Source organism: Chrysemys picta, chromosome 4, assembly GCF_011386835.1.
Source record: "Chrysemys picta bellii isolate R12L10 chromosome 4, ASM1138683v2, whole genome shotgun sequence".
Taxonomy (NCBI): domain Eukaryota; kingdom Metazoa; phylum Chordata; order Testudines; family Emydidae; genus Chrysemys; species Chrysemys picta.
This window is the reverse complement of record NC_088794.1, coordinates 88,712,849-88,731,486: the sequence shown is the minus strand read 5'-3', so window position 1 is coordinate 88,731,486 and position 18,638 is coordinate 88,712,849. Positions and strand designations below refer to the sequence as shown.

Here is an 18,638-nt window from a genome sequence, read left to right as displayed (position 1 = left end):
CATCTCCCTGGCAGGGGGAGTGTCTGTTCCAGCCCCAGTGGAAGGGCGAGAGTGCTCCTCTCGGCACACTGCTGAGTACCGTGTTTTCTCAGAACAGCACGTGGTGTCAAAGCTGGTTTAACTACTGTGCATTTTTGTCCCATTGACAGAGTACCGTGGACAAGCTGATTAAGAAGACAAACCTGGCTTTGGTTGTAGGAACACATTCCTGGAGGGACCAGTTCATGGAAGCCATTACTGTTAGTGCAGGTGAGGAGACCTGAGGGTGCCCAGCTATAACCAGGTCACCAACCCTAAGGGAATGTACTAGCAAGACTCGAGTCTCTGAGCGCCTGTGTAAGCCAGCCTGAAACTACCTTTGCTTCCTCAGTGGTGTACTGCAAACGTGCATGGATCATGGGTATCAACTAAACCACGTGCACGGGATAGCAGGGATAGAAACCAGGAGCTTCAATTCTATAAACATAGGCCTCCAGCACCTAAGGGCTGGTCTACATAAAGGTATAGCGCACGGCAAGCCACAGCCAGGGCAGGAATGTATAGCGCACTCAGTCACTACGTGGACCTTGCTACTGCACACGACAAGTTCCATAGTGTGCTTTGACCTACTGCTGTTCAAAACACAGCCACTGCTCAGAGAATGACACTGCAGCCTGGTGGTGACGGCACCCACCTAGGCGGGGGGGGATTCAGGTGCCAGCCCTGCTCCAATGCCTGTTTGTTTAGACACAGTGAAACAGCTTCAACAGGAGAGATTGGGAGAGACCCTTCCCCCCCCACCCGAAGACTGTCCCATCTCTCACCTTCCTGAGAGGTGGGAGACCTCTCTTTACATACTTTCTCCCCATCTGGCAAAGGAGGGAATTGAACCAGGTCTCCCACATCCCAGATAAGTGTTCTAACCACTGGGCTAAAGTTCCTAAGATGGGCAGCGCCACCTCTTCTTCCTCTGGCTGTTTTGTGTGGAGTGAGGCAAGCGCCTGGCTCGTTCTCCCAGCTGTGGATCTCAAACAGAGCTAGGTGCCTCCCTGTATCCTAGATTTAGGGACCAAATTCTGTGAAGGGGCGGGGCTTAGGGCAGTGTTTCCCAAACTGTGGGTTTCAGGGCTGGTGTGGAGGGAAACCCCAGTGGGGTCAGAGAGCAAGTCTGCCCTGCACTCACCCCACAGAGGTACAGTGATTTTTCTAGATTTCCCCCCCATCCCTCTCCCCCCAAAAAGTGGTGAACTGTGACACTCAGCATTGCAACACCTGTGGATTCAGGCCTTAGTGCCCAGTTCGAGGAGGTCCTCAGCACTCTCATTGCAATTCAGGGTGCTCAGTAATTTGCAGGATTAGGCCCCTATTTTGCAGTTTCCAGGAGTGCTTTGCAAACAATAGAGACTAATACACTGAAACATAAACTAAAAACCCTTCATGAACCATCAGCTGATGGCCATGTCCCTTTCAAGCTGGCATCAGGAGAGTGATAGGATAGTGTGTGGTGCAAGGTCAGCAGTTCAGTGCACCTTGGCCATTTGATGCCTTGGAGTCCTCTTGGAAAAGGGTTAATTCCCAGCCAGCAATGGGGATGGGTTGCTGCACAGGCTTAGCTGGAGCTGCTTGCAAGTGAGTGAGCCCCAAAGGCAACTTGTGATTCATGCATCTGAGACTGATGAGAAATAAAGGGGGGAGGGTAAGAAGGGGCAAGAGATATCTGGGTTTCTTCTTGCCACTTCTTTCTATGCAGGCTCTCTCTATATTCCCCCCCGCCCTTTCTCTCTTTCCCTCCTCCTATCTTTATTCTCTTTCTCCATCCTGATAGAAAGACGGGTTTGCTGCTCCACCCTGTGCGTCAGACTGTCTGCCCTTACGAATTCAGAAGCTTGATTAAAGCCCTTGCTCGGTATTTCCTGCCAAGCATACATTAGGGTGCTCAACCTCTGGGGCACCAGCTACTAGAGTCAGTGCTTTACCATGGCAGAATGGTGCTGCACCCAGCTGGAAACAAATTCATATGAGTTTAATCCAGTGTTATTAGTGCTTTGGTAATTGATTTTGTTCTGGGAAGGGGAAGGGACTGGAGAAGAGTAGGATGGGAAATCCTTATACAATAGGCATTTTATTCCATCCACACTTCAATGAGCAAAGCCAGCCTTTGACTCTGCAAAGGAATTGTCACAGAGAATGTTCACCCTAACACATTTATGCCTTTGGACATTTCAAGACAGACATCCTCATGTGCAGCATAAGGGTTAACAAAGCAGTCAGGCATCCGCAGAGATGCTAGTGCAGCTCCCTATAACCAGTGCACAGAGTGCCATCTCTGTCATGTACTGCTTGTACACAGTAGGTGCAGGGCTGCTACTAGCAGACCAGACTTCTATACCAGACAGGCTGCAGGGCTTCCATCACGGAGCGAGACAAGAAATGTGTTCCCTTTACGATACTTTAATGCACTGCCAGGTATCACTGTTACCGGCTCAGACAAGATATGTTACACATGGTGCCATCTTGTGGCTGAACATTATAATATAGTCTAGCATTCCATCACATCTCTCCCTTTATGTTTTACATTCATACCATTTATAAAATGTACGCTATCTTTTAGTATGTATCAGTCTGTTAAGTGTCTCTGAATCATACTGGTTTTTTAATGACACAACCCAAATGCATAACAACTTGGTCATCTGGCTGCCCATTAGTTGCAACGACTGGTCAGTTTGGAATCTTGGCATCTTCTTTTTGTTCTGCATGCACCATCTGTAGGGTTTGTTCTGTTGATTGGTCCTTCTGAGGTACAAACTGTAGCTGTCGACAGTTTCTGTTGAACTCTCCATTGTCAGTCTCAATCACCTATCATCTGGGTGATTAATTCTTTTTCTTTAGGACAACTACAGTTCTTCGTCCTTCTACGCCATCCAGTTTGACACAAACACAGGCACCAGGTTCTAGACTTGGCAGTTCTCTAACTGAGTGTCATCTGTTGTAAAAGTGTTCATAAGGTCTTTTAGCCTTTTTATCCAATTGTCTGCTCTTTGTGTCTGGCCACTTTTTGGAGATAGATTCTTTTCTGAAGTTGGAACAGTAATTCTGAGTTGTCTTCAGCACAACTCCTGATGGGGACTATATCCACTAGCTTCTATGGATGTTGATGTGTATCTCACAAGAGCAAGGAATGAATCTTCCTGCTGTAGGATTTTCTTGGTTGTCTGTACAGCTCTCTCAGCTTCTACATTTGCTTGTGGTTAATGTGGGTTGCTAGTAATATGAAAAATCATATTTTGTTTGGAAAAACAAATTCTGCTACAGTGAATTGTAGCCTGTTGTCCACCACTGGTTTGTTCTGACATACCAAAATGAGCAAAAATGCATTTGTTTCTCAATAATACTGTGACATGTTATGTCTTCCAAGTACATTATTTCTATATACCTGGAAAAACAGTCCATTATGACCAGATAATATCTTCTGAATTCACATAAATCTGCAGCTAGTCTCTTCCAAGGTCTGTCTGGTAGAGATGTAGTTGTTAAAGGGTTTTTTGTGTGTGGTGTGTTGGTCTGTGAGATCTGCAATGTTCCCGTGCAGATACTTTATTCTTTATGCCCTTGCTGATGCCTGGCCACTACTCAGACTGGTTGTCCTGTTCACAGCATTTAGTTAGCCCTTGATGTCCTTTCTGGATGAGGTTTAAGATTTCTCCTCTCATTGCAGTTGGAATTATGATGCAATCATCTTTAATTATGAGTCCATTTGACTCACTTAATTGTCCATGCACCAAAAAGTAGTCTCTTGTAACTTCCTTAGTGTCCTTTAGATACTTTGGCCAGTTAGTCCTCATGTAACTTAGAGCTTCTTGAAGTTGTCTGTCTGTTGAGGTTGCTTTTTGTAGCAGGTATAGTCTGGTTTCTGACTCTGGTCAATATGTGCCCATAGCATCCATGTATGCCTTTACATCATCTTCAAGCACATAGGTAATGGAGTGTGATGCTGGGCTCCATGACAGAGTGTCCATGTAACAGGGTTCACTCACCACTCTGGTGCCTCCTGCTGGTTGTCATGGAAATTAGCTCTGCATGGTAGTGTGCCCTCTATGGGTGGTGTCTCGCTGCCATCACTCCTGCTTTAGGACCCACATTTCTCCAAGGACTGTGGCGTCCACTTCAGTGACACAGCCCTCCAGCCGTGCTACACTCTGTGCTCCCCCCTTCTGGGAGACCTGCAGTCCGCTGTTCAGCCACTTCCCTTAGTGGCAACTGCAGCAAATTGTCTGGCCACTTCCTCGTGGCCCCAGCATCCTCTTTGCCCTTGCCTCAGGGCCTCAGCCTGCAAACCCCAGCAGCCAACCAGAAGCTGTCTCTCACTCCCCCAGTCCCTGCTCGCAGCACTGCTCTGTCCAGGGTGCTAGCAGTTCTCTCAGCCCTCCAGAGACACAGTCCCTCCTCCAGGGGTTCCCAGCAGAGAACTGCCTTCCTCTGCCCTGCAGCTCCCTTTTTATATGGGCCTGCTTGGCCCTGATTGGCTGCTCCCTTCAGCCCTTCTCTGATTGGCTGCCTCCATCGCAGCCTCCCTAGGGCTGCTTTTAACCCCTTTTCTCCCAGTGCGGGGCAGCCGCCCCATCAAAGTCTGCTACTACCAGATTTTTCCCCAAGAACATATTAAGCAATTGGGTTACGAATCCTGCAAGGTGTTTGTATAGTATATGGTTCAGCATTGTCTCATAGGGTTATTTGTACTGCATCTCCTTTCAAAAGTCCAATCTCACCAAAAACTTTCTTGAATTCTTCCACCTTTTTCTCTAAGCACATCATGGCTGCCTCGCTGCCGCTGAGAAGGCTACTAGTCTTTTATCTTTTGATAACATATACTCTAAATGCAAATCTTTTGTCTTTGTAAGTTGTTTCTGTGGTGAATTGGCCCATGCTGTTAGAATACCAGCAGGGCTAGTCGGGGCTGTATCAGGTGATTTCAGATCTGGGTGTTTTGAAGGTAAATATATGTACCTTCTGATATGACCATCATCTGCTCCTGAGTCAGTTTTCAGGGCAATAGTCTTTCCATCAACATTCAGTCTTGCTCTCCAGATGGCCTCTGTGTCATCACATTGATAGATCCCTTGAAATTTTACCCAATCTTCTTGCAGATATTATTTTTAGTTTATCAGTTTCTGCTTTTTTTCTTAATATTATTTAGCTTTGTGCCTGGGTAATGCCAAACAACAGTGAGTTCCACAGGCTAATTATGTGTTGCATAAGAAACTATTTGCTTTTATCCCTGTAAAATGTGTTGCCTTTCAATTTCAAGTGCTCACTTATGCTTGTCATCTGAGAAAGGGTAAATAGGAATGCCTGACTGGCCTTCACTATTTTCATGATGCTGTCTGCGTTGCTATGGTGATAAATATGGTCAAATCCTCTGTGTACTGGTACAGGAACAACATTACGGACATTAAGAGATGATTCTGTGATTGCTGATCCACTTTCAAATACCCTGATGCCATTTCAAGGCAATCCCGATATTATCCTCAGCGTCTTCCCCACCTCCCTCAGTAAACCCAGGAAAGCAGAGAATGGGTGAAGCTGGCGGAGGAGTTTATTTGCTCCAAATAAACAAGCACTAAGGAAAACTTGTGTGTTCTTAAATTTTGTGGGATACAGAGAGAGAACCAGCAGTCAACTGCTGCTAAAATTTCAAAAGCCACATCTGGATTGGCATCTCCTAGTATGCCAATGTCCCAGGAACAGATGCTCCTGCTGCACTGATGAACATATAGTTCCTATCATTCCATTGCTAGCATCAGAATGTTAACTGATGGGGGTAACACTGCAGGCATGGTGGAGAACAGCTGGGAGAGGGGAAAGCTGGTTAAGGTGTACACTCTCTTATGCAGCAAATATTCAAGATCAGGATCATTAGCAGGCAAATCATTGGTTGCCCGTCACTCCTGGGCAGCAGAAGACAGGTGTCGCAGAGAGCCCAGTGTCAACAGCTCATTCCTTCCCTTCAGGCAGTAGTTGGTATTCTCCCCTGATCCCTCACTGATTGAATCCTAGCTGTGGCCTAGATGATACTGTTAAAGGTAATACCACTGGTTCCTGGTTTGACCTCTTCTTTCTGAAATCCATTCAGACAGCAGCCAGGCCTCCATCCCCATTGGCCAAATATGCAATTTCTGTTCTTGTCTGTGTGATTTCAGTGAAATTTCGCTGTTGCAATAAGGATCAATAGAACATAATCCATGTGACTTCAGCTTATAAAATGCAGCAGTGTTTGGAAACCTGGGATTTCACAGAGCCCACTAGTGATCTGCTTTCTTGTCTTGCATTGCTTGCAGCGGGGGATGAGGATGAGGATGAGTCTGGTGAGGAGCGCCTGCCATCCTGCTTTGACTACGTCATGCACTTCCTGACCGTCTTCTGGAAGGTGCTCTTTGCTTGCGTGCCACCCACAGAGTACTGCAATGGCTGGGCCTGTTTCGTGGTGTCCATCATGATCATTGGCATGCTCACTGCTGTCATTGGGGACCTCGCTTCCCACTTCGGCTGCACCATTGGCCTCAAGGACTCGGTGACTGCTGTTGTCTTTGTGGCCTTTGGCACCTCAGTACCAGGTGAGGAGGCCAAGGGCAAGAGTGTGGTAATAGGAGAAAATAATGGCTAGCACCTCTATCCTAGCCCATTGTTCAGGAGCAGCAAATCCCACAATCCTTTGCGTGGGTAACTTTGGTGTTTCAGGAACCACTGGTTCTTGTAATGCTCTATGGGATGTGAAATCTGATTGGGAACTGGGGTTCAGGGAGGAATGATAGTAGACTCACACCCCCTTTCCCCAGGCAAAAGCTGTTGACCCCCTGGGGTTTAGGATGCACCGGGTGAGAATCTCTGAGAACTGGTTTATTGACAGGTTTTTGGATTCTGTCTGGTTTTGGAGGGGTTGTGGGGGGCATGTGTTTTGAGGGGGTTTGTACTGGTGAGTGTTAGGGGACTTGACAGTGACTGTACAGTAAACCAACATCCTCTGCTCATAGCCACTGACCAGACACAGTGGGACAGCTGCACCCTTGCTGTGCCAACAGGGACCTCGACATCATGTGTTTGTACAGAACCTACTACCACAGGGTCCTGGTCCATGACTGGGGCTCCTAGGAGCTCTACCAACATAATTGGTAGTAATAATAATACTGATGACGACCAACGGGGACTGTCCTTCTCCATTGCCACTGGCAGTGGTGTCTCTACAGCTATGTCTACACTGCCATGGGAGGTGTGATTGCACCTTGGGTAGGCGTACCCACACTAGCTTAATTCTAGCTGCCGTGGCTAAAAATAGCAGTGCAGCCGTGGCGACATGCACCCCAGCATGGACTAGCAATACGAGTACGGACCAGGAAGGCTTGTACAGCCTGTGCTGAAGCCCACATTGCCATGTCTTCACGGCTAGTTTTAGCCATGCTAAGCAGAGTAACGCCAGCCTGGCTGTGCCTGCCCCGGCTGCAGTCACACCTCCGATTGCAGTGTAGTCAGCCCCTGTATTAGCTTCAGTTCTGAGAGGCCACTGCTAGGCAAAGCTGCCAAAAGAAATGGTAGCAAACGGCCACTGTGGACAGAGATGAGCCCTATTTATATCTAGTCAGATAATCTACTATAGTTCTAGAGCACCAATTCCACTCAGAAATAAGTCCACCCCTTCATGTCCGCATCCCCATTGTGGGTGTATGTTAATGAAAGTGCTACCCACTAGCCCCCCTCAATCCGATACATACACAGGTCTCCTATCTAGCAGCAGCTTATTATGCTATCTCGGTCTCAGCTGGAATACTGCCTAGTTCATGGGCAGTACTTACAGCGCCAGCCTCCAGCACTTACTCCTGCTAGTGGCTGGAAGAGGAGCCATAAGCACCCTTCTGGCTGGAAGGTTGAGTGCCACAGCCTGTGTTATCAGTAAAAAAGAGTGGGGCACAGTGCATTGGGTGCAAAGAGCAAAATGAAGGCCAGGACAGGCCTATAAATATCTGGCAACTTAGTGCACCAGTCTAAGGAGAAGGTGCTAAAATGGCATGGGACATCACTACCAGGGCCATTCTCAAACCGCTTCTCTGCAACTACAGAGATCTGGCCTCTGTCTCCCTCAGAAAAGGGTGTCCTTTTTCAATTCAGCTTCAGCAATCCATGCCTGCTCTCCTGCCTTAAAAACCGCCAGGGCCCCCGGCTTTGGGCAGCACAATTTCATTATTACTGTTAATTCACGTCTCTCCCTTCTAGACACTTTTGCCAGCAAAGCAGCCGCCATCCAGGATGTGTATGCTGATGCTGCCATCGGCAACGTCACGGGCAGCAATGCTGTCAACGTCTTCTTGGGCATCGGACTGGCATGGTCCGTGGCTGCCATCTACTGGGCTTCCCAGGGACAAGAGTTCCATGTGTCAGCGGGCACGCTGGCCTTTTCCGTCACGCTTTTCACCATCTTTGCTTTTGTCTGCATCAGTGTCCTGCTGTACCGGAGACGGCCTCACCTCGGAGGGGAACTAGGAGGCCCCAAGGGGTGCAGACTTGCCACAACTTTGCTCTTTGTGAGCCTGTGGCTCCTGTACATTCTTTTTGCCACACTGGAGGCCTATTGTTATATCAAAGGGTTCTAAGCCGTGGAGAGATGATGAAGTTGGGGGGGAGGGATCCCCCTCCTCTGTTACCTCATTGGACACCAGTCCTCCAAGTGTTGTTAAACCAGAAGTGACAGCTGTCTGATTCCACAGTTGCCCAGACAGGAGGACAACTGGGCTGCAAGAAGGGCAAAATTATCATGAAACAAAAACAAGTTAAAAATACAAAATAAATTTAGGATATTTAAATAAATCAAACAAAATAAACCCAGTCACAGACCCCAGTCAGTGATATTGAGAATCTTCAGCCACCTTCAAAGATCACATTTTCTTTATTTTATTGTTTTCTTTTTTCTCTCCTCCATTATGAAATGGTATCATGTATTTCTAAATAGGTTGAGAATTACAGAAATAAGTTGGATGAAGGTTTTGCGGGGGAGGGGAGGAAACATTGCTTTAAGTTTTTTTTCTTCCTTTAAATAGACAAAAAAATGTTAAAAATCAAAACCAAAAGCTTCAAGCTGCCATCAGTGCTGGAGTGGAACCATGCATTTTTTGGAAGCCACAAAAACAATGTCATAGTCAAATGACTCGCTGTCATCTGTTTCTCCCTTTCATTTCTTTAAGTATATCATGAGACTGATGTATTTCAAATGCAAATACAAACACACACGCAGGAAAATACAATGATGAAGGCTGGAGCATGGAGCAACCCACGCACCAGCCTGGGATTTACAAAAAAAAAAAAAAAAAAAAAAAAAAGACCTCTAACATAATATGTATCCTGTATATTTGGAGTATGGCATCTCTCTTTGTGTAAAAAAAAATTAAAACCTGTGGTATTGCAGGGAGAGGAAAATATGTTCATTTAGAAAAGGTAAAGAAATGAACAGATACACAGACATAGCCTGCAATGTGGAAAAAAGGGAGCTAGGGAAACCAGGGCACATCCCTTAGGATCATAATGGTATTGTGTTTGATTTGTGGGAGGGCAGCAGGGTGTTCTTTTTTGCTTTAAAGTGAAGGTGAATTCATGTAAATAATTTGCGGTTCTCACATTTTGGTGCATACGAGAAGCTTTGAGGCATAACGTGCCACTCAAAGGTTTCTAAGCATCATCTTAAAGGGTTTACTTTGTCCTTAAAAACACACGTGCTTACCAAAGGGAACAGGATCTTGATGCCTCTTCATAACTCCTCTCTTGGCGTCAGGGCCAGTTGATTTCTCTACATCTTTAAGGTCAAGTATGTCCTAATGGATGATGACCCACATCTGGTTACTGTAACTCACTGGGATCAGATATGCTGAGCAAAGATGACACCAGTCTCTTTTTCGGGGGAAAAACCAAAACCAAATCAAAACCATATGACAGTATTTTTCCAGTGCAAGGGTCATTTCCCATTTTGATTTGTATCATGTCTGCCAATTTGCCCCTTTAACACCCTGTTGTTACAAGGATCAGCGCTCCACTCCTGGTCTTTGCTAGGTTGAGAGGTATAGTATGGTCTTAAAAACTGCCACAGATCTTAGGACTTCTGTGTCATCTTAAGTACATTTTAGAAAAGCACCCTTTTAATTTTAAGTGCATTTTTTAAAGAAAAAATAAAAAAGGGGAATACAAGCAAAATCTCATATCATGAATTACATCAACAGCTGCGAATTGAAATGTTGGGTTGGTAAAAAAAAAAAAGCTATACTTATATCTATATAAACATATTATCTATATACATATTTCTTAAGTGCAAGAACTGGAAGAGGGCATTGCAGCTTCATTCTTTTTAAAGTGTTTTTAAGATGAAGATGTTTTCTTCTGTCAAAAACTTAGGTACTGTAAAGGGAAATGTCTTCTTCGTAAACTTCACACTCATTAAACAAACCTGGAGCATTAGAGAGTAAACCAGGCAATGGAAAGAGGTCCTTCTCTACCTGTCTTTTCATAAGAGTGAGCCAATGCGCTGATAATGCCTTAAAGGCCGGGCAAAAGCACACAGAGGGAAAATAGAGATGGGACTGAGAATTGTGTTGTTTTGTTATGGAAAAGAAGATGCAAAATGATCTCAGATGTACGGAAGAGCGTGAAAATTATCCTTAATTGACAAATGAAATATTTATTTTCGTACAGATGTGTCTCAAGTATATATATAAAAAGTGTGAGAGGGGAAGGAAAGATTCTTCTCTCTGATATGATATGAGCAGTGGGCGCTTTGTCTGTTGAAACTAGCGGTGGGCGAACAATAAAAGGTGTGAATCCAATAAGCACCCAAGTTTTCTGAATGCTTATCCTCACTTTATCAGAGCTTTTTGGGTCTGCAACATCAGGCAAGAAAACGTCTGAGAACAGGTTGCCTGCTGAGATTTTCAGTGTATCTTGCTTCCAGAGTGCCAAGAAATATAAGATGAGCTTTTGTTAACTTATTTCAACACTGCAACTCTCATCCTGGCTGTGACTCAGCAAGCAGAAGTGCAAGAAATTGAAAACACAAAGGTTTGGAAAAAAAACTTGGTTTGAATTTGGGGCAGAGGTTCAGACGGGTTCTTAATTTATCCAGACCGGTTCTCCCATTCCTAGTTGAAACCTGGCTTGGGTATTTGAAATGCTGTTATGTTGCTTGTGCTGTATCAAACACATGCTTTTCATCTGCTTCTTTATTCAGATCACTTTGTCGGGGGGGTGAGGGAGGGTTAGCGGGAGGAGGGAGGACTACGCTAGTGCCAATCTCATAGTTACTTTGCTGCCCTTACATACACTGAGAAAAACTGCTCCAGGCCAATAACATCTGTGGAGTGTTTCTTTTATTTTATTTTTTACATCATTAAAAAAAAATACAAGAAAAGAAAAACAAAATCTTCGTTGCCTTTTTGCTTTGTTTTGTTTTTGTTCTGGAAATTTGCATGGAAGCATTTTCTTCCCCTCCCCCCTGGCCCTTCCTCCCCCCACCCCAACCCCCCCGTTTGTCTCAATGAGATTCGGCAGGAATAAGCCGCCTAAAGTTGCATCATGGATGGTTTGTACACAGGAGACCTCACTTCTTCATTAGTTAAAGCTCGCTGGTTTCATTCCCATTGTTCCTTGCTCTTTGTTTTTCCTGCCAGCTTCACGTCTCAATCTGGAATAAAGCCGCTTTCCTCTTTCTGTTGCCTTGTTGCTTTTTAAATCACACTCTACAGTTCCTTACCCATTCGTACAAGTTCCTTCTTTTCTCCTTCCCTGATTGTTGGATGAGATGCCTTCTCCGTTGCAGGTTGTATGGGACTGCTGAGTTCATATGGGCATCAGGAAGAGGTGTGTGGGGAATCAAAACAGCTAGTCTGTTCCTACTGATCATCAGTGACTCCGGAACACATTCTGAGAAGATCTGAAAGTTAAAGGGGTGGGGAACATTTGGAACTAATAATTGGGTGCGATTTTTTTTTTTCCTCTTAGAGGTACTGCAGGAAAACTGGTAAATCCCTCTTCGCTGTAAGGACCCCAAAAGCATTTGAATTTCTTCATTCAGCTGCTGAAACTATGCCTACTACCAAACTGGATTTTGATTGGAGAATCAGGCTTGCTTGGTTTGACGGATGAATAAATACTAAGACCGGTGATAATATTTTTCATGCCAAGTAGATCAAAGTGCTTTGCAAAGCAACAGCTAGAGGTTAAAATGGCATCACGCAATTGGGCTGACCAAAATTTCAATCCTCAAAAAGGGGCCTCAATGCTATGCAAGACTGTCCCACTGCTGTGACAGGGGTCTCACCAAACACATCAGCGCTCCCGTTGACCCCTGAATGAGTGTAAGAAACGTGGCCTAGTCAGGTTCAATTTAGCCTTATTTTGAAAACAATTTTGTAACTAGGCTTTACTTTGTCCTACCCGTAGGTGAGCTAGTGTGTCAGTCACTGCACTAGCACCCCCTTGCCCCAGCAGAGCATTGCACCAGACTTCGCCTGATCTGGCGGGGCGGTCAGGGCCTCCTGCCTGAGTCTCTACAGTAGCCCTTGTCTGGGCTATGAAAGGTGTTAGCCTCAATCCTGATGGGTTGTGTGGGTTTTCTCCTTATACTTGGCTGGTGTCAGCTGGTCCTGATGCTCGGGAGTCTCAAAATCCCTTCAGTCCTTAAGTCTCCCGGGGGAATAGCAGGGGAACCCAGGCACGTCCACTCCACTGGATTTCAGCTCAGGGCCCTTAAACCAGGCAAAGTCAAGGCTCAACAACTCCTGTTATGGCCTGAGCGCTAACCTACCTCCCTTGGTTTCTGTAGGCAGCTCCGGCCTGTAGGGTCAGGTATGCTTTTGCCGCATGGCTTCTCAGCTGATTGCTGACTGGAGTTTCTTCTCCCACCCATTTGCTCCTCTGGCAGTCCTCCCATCCCTCTGCTGCCCTGCTCTTTTATTCTCCCAGCTGCTGTGAGGCTGCCAATCAGCGTTGACTGGCAGTTCAGACACTAACCTGTTGGTTGCCAAGCTAGGATGAGGTATATACACTCATGATACCATATAAACCCAAATGAACACTAAGGTCATTTTACCATAGGCAGCATTGGTTTAATTGAGTGCCTAAGCACATGACACTTGCATGCTCGCTACCTGCTATTTTGCTGCAAAACACATAAGTCAGGGTTTTTCCCAGTCATTGCCTCTTTTTTGATCCTCTGTACAGGAGGATTTTTCAAATAAAAGGCAATGCCCGGGATATTTCTGGAGCAGAGCCGGCAGCTCAGAAAGTTTGTCTGCTTCCTGATTGGTCCTTTGCAGCTGCTAGATCTTTCCCACTGAGACCCAGGCTCCCAGCCCTGGGGAGGGGGAGAGCCCCACCGAGAGGTGCTGACATGACGGACGGCTGTTGCTGCGTCCTAGGGCTGCATCACCCACCCTGGTACTGTGACAGGGACCGACACTGCCCCCCCCACCTCAACAGTGAGGACCCAGGTACACATACCAGCATCCCACAGGTACCTCTCCCACACACCCCAGGTACCCCCTCCAAGTACATATGCCCATCTCCAGGTACCCCTCCCAATATAAACACAGCTCTTCCAGCACTGTCCAGAAATGCCTCCACTCCTCCAACACTCCCCCCAAAAAAAGCTCTCCCAGTGCACGCACACGTATCCAGCAACCCTCCCAGTACACATAACCACTGCCACAACCTCCCAGGTACCCTTCCCAGTACACACATAGACACACACCCTCTCCAGCACACTAATACCCCTTCCACAACCTCCCAGGTACCCTTCCCAGTACACACATAGACACACACCCTCTCCAGCACACTAATACCCATCCAGGTAGGCCTCCCAGTACCCACACCCTCCAGTACCCCTCCCAGTACACACACACAGCTCCAACACTCCCCCAGGTACACCTCCCACTACATACACCCGCCTCCAGCACCTCCCCCAGGAAACGCTCCCAATACAAACACAGCCCTTCCAGCACCCCTGCAAATACCCCACTCAATGCATGCGCACATACACACCAGCACCCCTCTCAGTACACATAAACCCTTCCAACACCCGCCCTCAGATACTCTTCACAGTCTACACCCATCCGCCAGCACACATACACTCCTTCCAGCGCACACACCCCAGTACCCTTCCCAGTACACAACCCCGCCCTCCAATCCAGGACCGCCCCCAGTACGCAAACACCCCTCCAGCATCCCACTTGTACCCCTCCCAGTACACATATACCTGTTTTTGCACTGCCTCAAATACCCCTCCCAGCACACACACACACACAAAGAGCTCCAACAGCCGCTCAGGTAACCCTCCTGCCTCATATGCCCTCCTCCATCACCCTGCCAGGTAACCCCCTCCCATTACATATAGACCCCTTCCAGCACCACCCAGCTATGTCTCCCAGTACACATATACACACAGCCAAAGATACCCATCTCGGTACACACAACCTTCAAGCACCCCCTCAAGTACACTTCTCAGGGTGTGCGCGCAGGTGCGCACACACACACACACACAGCATTCCTCCCAGTACACATACCCCACCCCCTTCAAGCACACACACACCAGGTACTACCCCCCCATGCTCACTACACAAACACACATAGACCCTCCAGTACCCTGCCTAGTACATAGAGATGCCTTCCAGGTATCCCTCCCAGTACACATACAAACTCTTCCAGCATCCCCTCCAGTACACAACCACGCTTCCCTCACCCCATAAATACACCTCACAGTACACATAGACCTCTTCCAGCACCCCCCAGGCAACCCTCCCAGTGTGTGCGCGCACACACACAAAATCTTCCAGCACACCCACCCCCACTCCCCCGGTACACCTCCCTGTACACAAGCACCCCTTCCAGCACCGCCAAGTCCCCCATCCAGTACACATACATCCCTCCAGCACACCCCCAACATTCCCTCACAGTGTACACACATATGTCCCTCCAGCATCCCCCAAGTACACATACACCCACTCCACCACTACCCCAGGTATCCCTCCCAGTTACACAGACCCTCCCCCCCCCCCAAACACCACCAGGCACCCCTCCCACAACACATACACCACTTCCAGCATCCCCCAGGTACACGTCCCAATACACACCCCTCTTCCATCACCTGGCCAAGTATGAAAACATCCCCCCCCCAGCATCCCCCATGTACCCCTCCCAGTAAACACACAATCCGCCTGCATCCCCAGTACACAAACATGCCTTCCAGGACCCCTGAGCTACAATACCAGTACACACACACACACAGACACCCTTCCAGTATCCCTCCCAATCCACACCCCTTCCAGCACCCGCCAGGTACATCTCCCAGTACAAACACTCCCCGCCAGCACATACACCCAGGTACAAAAACATTCCTATAACATCTGCCCCCAGGTAATCCTCACAGTACACACACATGCCTTCCAGCACCCACCGGGCAGCCCTCACAGTGTACATATGTAACACCAACAGACCCCCGGTTGTCAGTGGATGGGATTGAACCTGGGGGCCCCTGGAGTTTGCATGAGCCGCTACGACATGAGCTAAAAGCCAACTAGACCCCGCCCCCCCTCCCCCCCCCCCCACACACACAGCATTCCCCAGGTAACAATCCCAGTACACATAGACCCCCAGTACAAAACCACCCCCAAGCACCCCTTCAAATACCCTCTGGCGCACATACATACATCCCTCCAGCACTGCCCAAATTCCCTCACTTGCCCCCCCCGCCCAGTACATACAGTCCTCCAGTTCCTCCCCCAAATACTGCCACAGTTTTTTTTCTCTCTCTCTCTCTCTCTCTCTCTCTCTCTCTCTCTCTCTCTCTCTCACACACACACACACACACACACACACACACACACACACACACACACACACACACACACACACACACACACACACACACACACACACACACACACACACACACACACACACACACACACACACACACACACACACACACCGACCCCTCTCTCTGCCATATCCTCTTTTTGAGAACTTTAAACTTAGCTCTTTAGCAGGGAAGATGCTGTGCAAAATGGCCAGTGTGCAGCTGGGGGTAGGGGTGGGGAAGGCAGACATTGGACATGCAACTCATTTCATTTTCAGCAGCACTCAAATATTTGTCCACTATGGGCTACACTGTGCCCTATGTAATCCTGACTCGTGTGTGCTAGAACCAGATCCCTGAGCAGCATCATTACCCAGTATTTTAGGACAGCTGGATGCTCCTGTAGGTGACTTCATGGCCAATTCTAAGCTATGGTAGCATAACGCTGCAAAGACTTCAGCCATACAGTAAAGCCAGGCTAATCGTGGCTGGGGAGGGCTAGATGGCTAGCCTCAGGGCTAAGCCTAGGCTTGGGCAGCAGGAAAGGTAGGTCCTATCTGCAGCTGTACCTTGGATGACAATGGGAGTGGGGAGGGTGCTCAGCACCTCTGTAAATAGCAGCTGGAGCAGAAGTAGTATGTGTCATGCTCAGGGGAATTCCACCTGCTGAGGTCTAAGCCAGGTAGCCAGGGCAGTGTAGTGATTAGGGCAAGTCCTACTGTTTAAAACCAGAAGGGACAACTAGATCAACCTCCTGTGTATCACAGCCCACTACCACCACCCCTACACCTATACACTAAACCCAGCAATGGCCAGGAGACCCACAGGAGCCCAGACTACTATACGCCACAGGCTGAGAACAGGAGTGACCGAGGTGCATCAGCGTGTGAGGCCCCTCGCAACGGCAGGGAAATGATTACCTGAGCAATACAAGGTAATCCTTGCAAGTGACCCACACGCCGTGCAGGAGAGGAAAGCAAAATACCTCCAGGGTCACTGCCAATCTGAGCCGGAGGTGCGGCTAGCGGGGAGAGACGTCTATCCCAACCCTACATATAGTGATCAGCAGGGAACCTGGGCCTCTGGAAACTTGGCTTTCAGTCCTGAGTTCACCATTGTCTAGCATCACTGTGGCCTGTGATCACTTACCTCAGGCTCCTATCAGTAAAATGGTGTATAATAGTACTTAACCACTTTTGTAAATTGCTTTATTAGTCTTATTAAATGTCCGCAGGGCAGCCACCACCCTTGTAGCTAAGATTTGAGGCCATGGCTGAAATGTACTAAGAGCAAATAAGAGCTGATTATTGTTAGTGTTTAAAGGCCCAAAAGCTGGACACAACACAGCTAGTAGCATTAGCATCATATCAACATACAGCTCCATCACACAAGGTGCTGATGAGCTGCCACAGCCACTGGGCATTGAGGGCCCTTAGCAGCTTGCAGACGGTACAGTACTCAGACGCTTACGGTCGTTGCCTGATGAGCTGCACAATAGAATTCACTTAAGCTCTGCTTATATGGAGAACCTGAACTAGGCGTTGCCTCACGTGCCAGCAGCCAAAGCCAGTCGCTAGCTGATACTGTTTTCGGTTTGGTGGTGGTGGTGGTGTATGGTTTTAGCGGCCGGCGTTGCTCACCTGCAACTGTTTTGCCCTTTCTTCCAGGACAAAAGGGACTTAGCTGAGTTCATTTAATTAGCAAAGGGGCTTGTTCAGATCATGATGACAGCATTAACCTTTGTGGATTAGTTAGTGAATTTAAAGAGAAGTTGCAGCCATCCCGGCCAGCCCAGCAGTAGGCGCGGTCACACACTGAGACGCGCTTGTCACTATGACTAGACTTGGCAATGTAATTTTTTAAATCCTTACAATTGTCATGTCTGCACCCAGTGCCAGAGGGGCTGCAATTTGTGACAATGGCAGGTAGAGCTCAACAGAGGCACCTGTGGCTATTTCTAGCTTGCTGTCCTGGGGCTAAAGGAGTGCTTAAGTAAAGTAACCACAATATTTAATTTCTAGGTAGTGAATATTATGGGCAAAACAGTGCCCCAACAAGGCAGCTGTGTGCTGGGAAGGCTCTGCTTCCTCACCAGTGAGGGGAGGAAGCACTGCAGGACACTGCTGGATACCCCTTTGAAATGGCGATAACTAACACTCCCCGATGCCTGCCTAACAGACGCCACCTCCTGAGGTCACTAGAGCAGTCAGTGGCAGATGCACCGCCCCCCCACCGCCCCACACACACACGAAAAAAACTTGCAGTCAAATTATATCTGTCTTTGGTGTGGGTGTGCGAGTGGATCTGGGGGCAGAAGGGCTCTTTGCCTGCTTTCCAAGTCTATCACTTGACCCTAAATACTCTCTGGTTTTTACATCAGTACTAACACTGGGTGGAAGCTGGTTTATGGCCTTTGACCTCTCAGACTGCCAGTGTCACACAGGCCATCACTTCCCAGCAGTTCAATATGTGGCTCTGAAAAGACAGCCGGCCTGACAAACTATTTGCGCTATGTGACAAGTTACATTATGGAGGCACCAGCCATGGCACCTCTGTTACTGTTAGATTTTGCACCTACAGCAGGGTGTCTTCAGCCCCTTTATTATTAATGACATAGCCACAATTTCATTGGCAGCATAAAGTTTCAGAAAATTAACAAGTACAATTGTCAATTAGTTGGAGCTAATTAAATACTGTGTCCTTTAAGAAATTTCACACCCTGTGATTGTTTTAACATACATAAGAACAGAACAGGTAATCATCTAGTGATCCATACCCTATT

General features: G+C 47.6%; 1 protein-coding gene across 12 annotated transcripts in view; it reads left to right on the top strand.

Annotated features, from left to right (window-relative positions):
• The window catches only part of SLC8A3 (solute carrier family 8 member A3), a 179,663-nt gene extending 169,330 nt beyond the window's left edge, over window positions 1-10,333 (top strand). For all 12 annotated transcript variants that reach the window (XM_065592968.1, XM_008172549.4, XM_008172548.4 and 9 more), the window contains 3 exons: window positions 150-249; window positions 6,315-6,590; window positions 8,242-10,333. In XM_065592968.1, coding sequence (XP_065449040.1) covers window positions 150-249; window positions 6,315-6,590; window positions 8,242-8,618 — 753 coding nt within the window. In that variant the 3' untranslated portion in view covers window positions 8,619-10,333. The remainder of the gene's footprint in view (window positions 1-149; window positions 250-6,314; window positions 6,591-8,241) is intronic.
• The last annotated feature ends 8,305 nt before the right edge of the window (window positions 10,334-18,638 follow it).